Source organism: Arachis duranensis, chromosome 7 (assembly GCF_000817695.3).
Source record: "Arachis duranensis cultivar V14167 chromosome 7, aradu.V14167.gnm2.J7QH, whole genome shotgun sequence".
Classification (NCBI taxonomy): Eukaryota; Viridiplantae; Streptophyta; class Magnoliopsida; order Fabales; family Fabaceae; genus Arachis; species Arachis duranensis.
The window spans coordinates 19,026,668-19,028,407 of record NC_029778.3 but is presented as its reverse complement, the minus strand read 5'-3'; the positions used below and the strand labels follow the sequence as shown (position 1 = coordinate 19,028,407).

The 1,740-nt window shown below is 31.8% G+C and overlaps 1 protein-coding gene across 1 annotated transcript in view; it reads right to left on the bottom strand.

Annotated features, from left to right (window-relative positions):
- LOC107458136 (probable O-methyltransferase 3) overlaps window positions 1–1,097 on the bottom strand; it is a 2,250-nt gene extending 1,153 nt beyond the window's left edge. The window contains exon 1 of the mRNA XM_016076347.3: window positions 293–1,097. Within this exon, the coding sequence (XP_015931833.1) occupies window positions 293–1,069 (777 nt within the window). The 5' untranslated portion in view covers window positions 1,070–1,097. The remainder of the gene's footprint in view (window positions 1–292) is intronic.
- Between the last annotated feature and the right edge of the window lie 643 nt (window positions 1,098–1,740).

Genomic DNA, 1,740 nt, shown 5'->3' with positions numbered 1-1,740 from the left:
TATTAATATTAATCAATATTTTGGACTAATATTTTATTTTTATATTATTAAAATTTAATATATGAATATCTTTTGTTGGCCAAGTGTTAGCCGAAATTTTATTAGTCATCTAATATTTCTTATATAATATTGGTGGTGAGGAAAAAAGTTTTTTTTTTCTTGTAATATAAATACTATTATGTAACCTACATATATTTATATAGAGCTCATCAAAAACATAATTAGTCATCTGGCCTGTATAAAATAAAGAGCAACATGCATTTAATATATATATATATATATATTTTTTTACCTTCATCAAAACAGCATCAGCAGGAGGAATGGCCTCAAACATGTTCCCTCCAACATATTTAAGGTTGTCACTTCCTTCCAAGTCAGCAACAACATGTGGTTGATCAAGCACAGTGCACTCCAACTGTGGGAATGATTTGGCAATGGCCTTTGCAAGAGTTCCATTGCCTCCACCAACATCAACCAATGATTCCAATCCCTCAAACACACCTTTGCACTTCTCAATCACCATTTCGCTAATGAATCTAGCATCACTTGCCATGGCATCATTGATCAAATGATTGAGCCTAGGTTCACGCCCACCATACTCCCATACCATTATCCCATGCTCTGTTTCAAACGGCGTAGGATCTTCATTTTTGTACCATGTTGACAACTTGTTCCATGGATTTGTCAAAATTGGATCAAGCGAGTTAACAAAGAAAGTCCTTATACTTAAGGGGTGTTCCTTAAGTAACAACATAGACGAATCAGTTAGAACATACCCAATTTCGATCTCATTATTGTTATCGGCCACATTTGTCGTTGCGAAGAAGTCAGAATGTGTCAAGATTCTCATCAAGCGAGGGATGAAGGTGGATTTTGAAGGGTGAATTTGCAATGAAGCAATGAGTTGTGAGAGTGACATGGGTCTGCCATGTTTGTGTATGGTTTCAAATATGTCTAAGTCAACGGCACATTTAAGGGATATAGTGTTCACAAAACTATACATATGATTCCATATGTGGCACTGAGCTTTAAGCAGATTGTTAGCTTGCTCTCCACTTTGGAATCCCATAACTCTTTTGGCTTTCAGCTATGTTATCTTGTGGTATGGAATATGGATATACTCTAGTTACACTAAGGGTCCTTTATTTATAAGCATTCCAATTATGATAATTCCACCACTACAACTACAACATTACGTATTAGTTTGAACCTGAAAGCATATAATTATTAGATTAATGTAGAAATTTTTGAATAAGTGGAAGAGTAGAGTTTGGACTTATTGACGGGTTAGATATATAATGAAGAATAGAAGCAATTAGTATTTTTTATAGTACCTACTTGACTATCTGCTTTTAAAGATACAAAGTTTAATTTGAGTTCCAAAAATGCATGTTATGAAACTATTTATATGTTATTTGTATTGCAAATATAAAAAAATTAACAAAAGCTTTCGCCCTGTACATTTTACAAAGTGGCTTTCACTTAAGGAAAGAACCTGTACTTATCATATCCGTAGCATTTTAATCCTTCATGCTTATAATAAAGGAAAAGTATAGGTAGATAATGAAAATATGAAAAAGTATATAGAACCAAGAGGTTATCGGTCAAAAACTAAACAAAATCACATTAATTTATATTAATAATTAATTAATTTTAAATTTTTTAAATTTTAAATTTAAAAATTTTAAAATTAATTAGGTAAACCTAATTAAAACCTATAAAAACCTTCCTCTTCTCTCT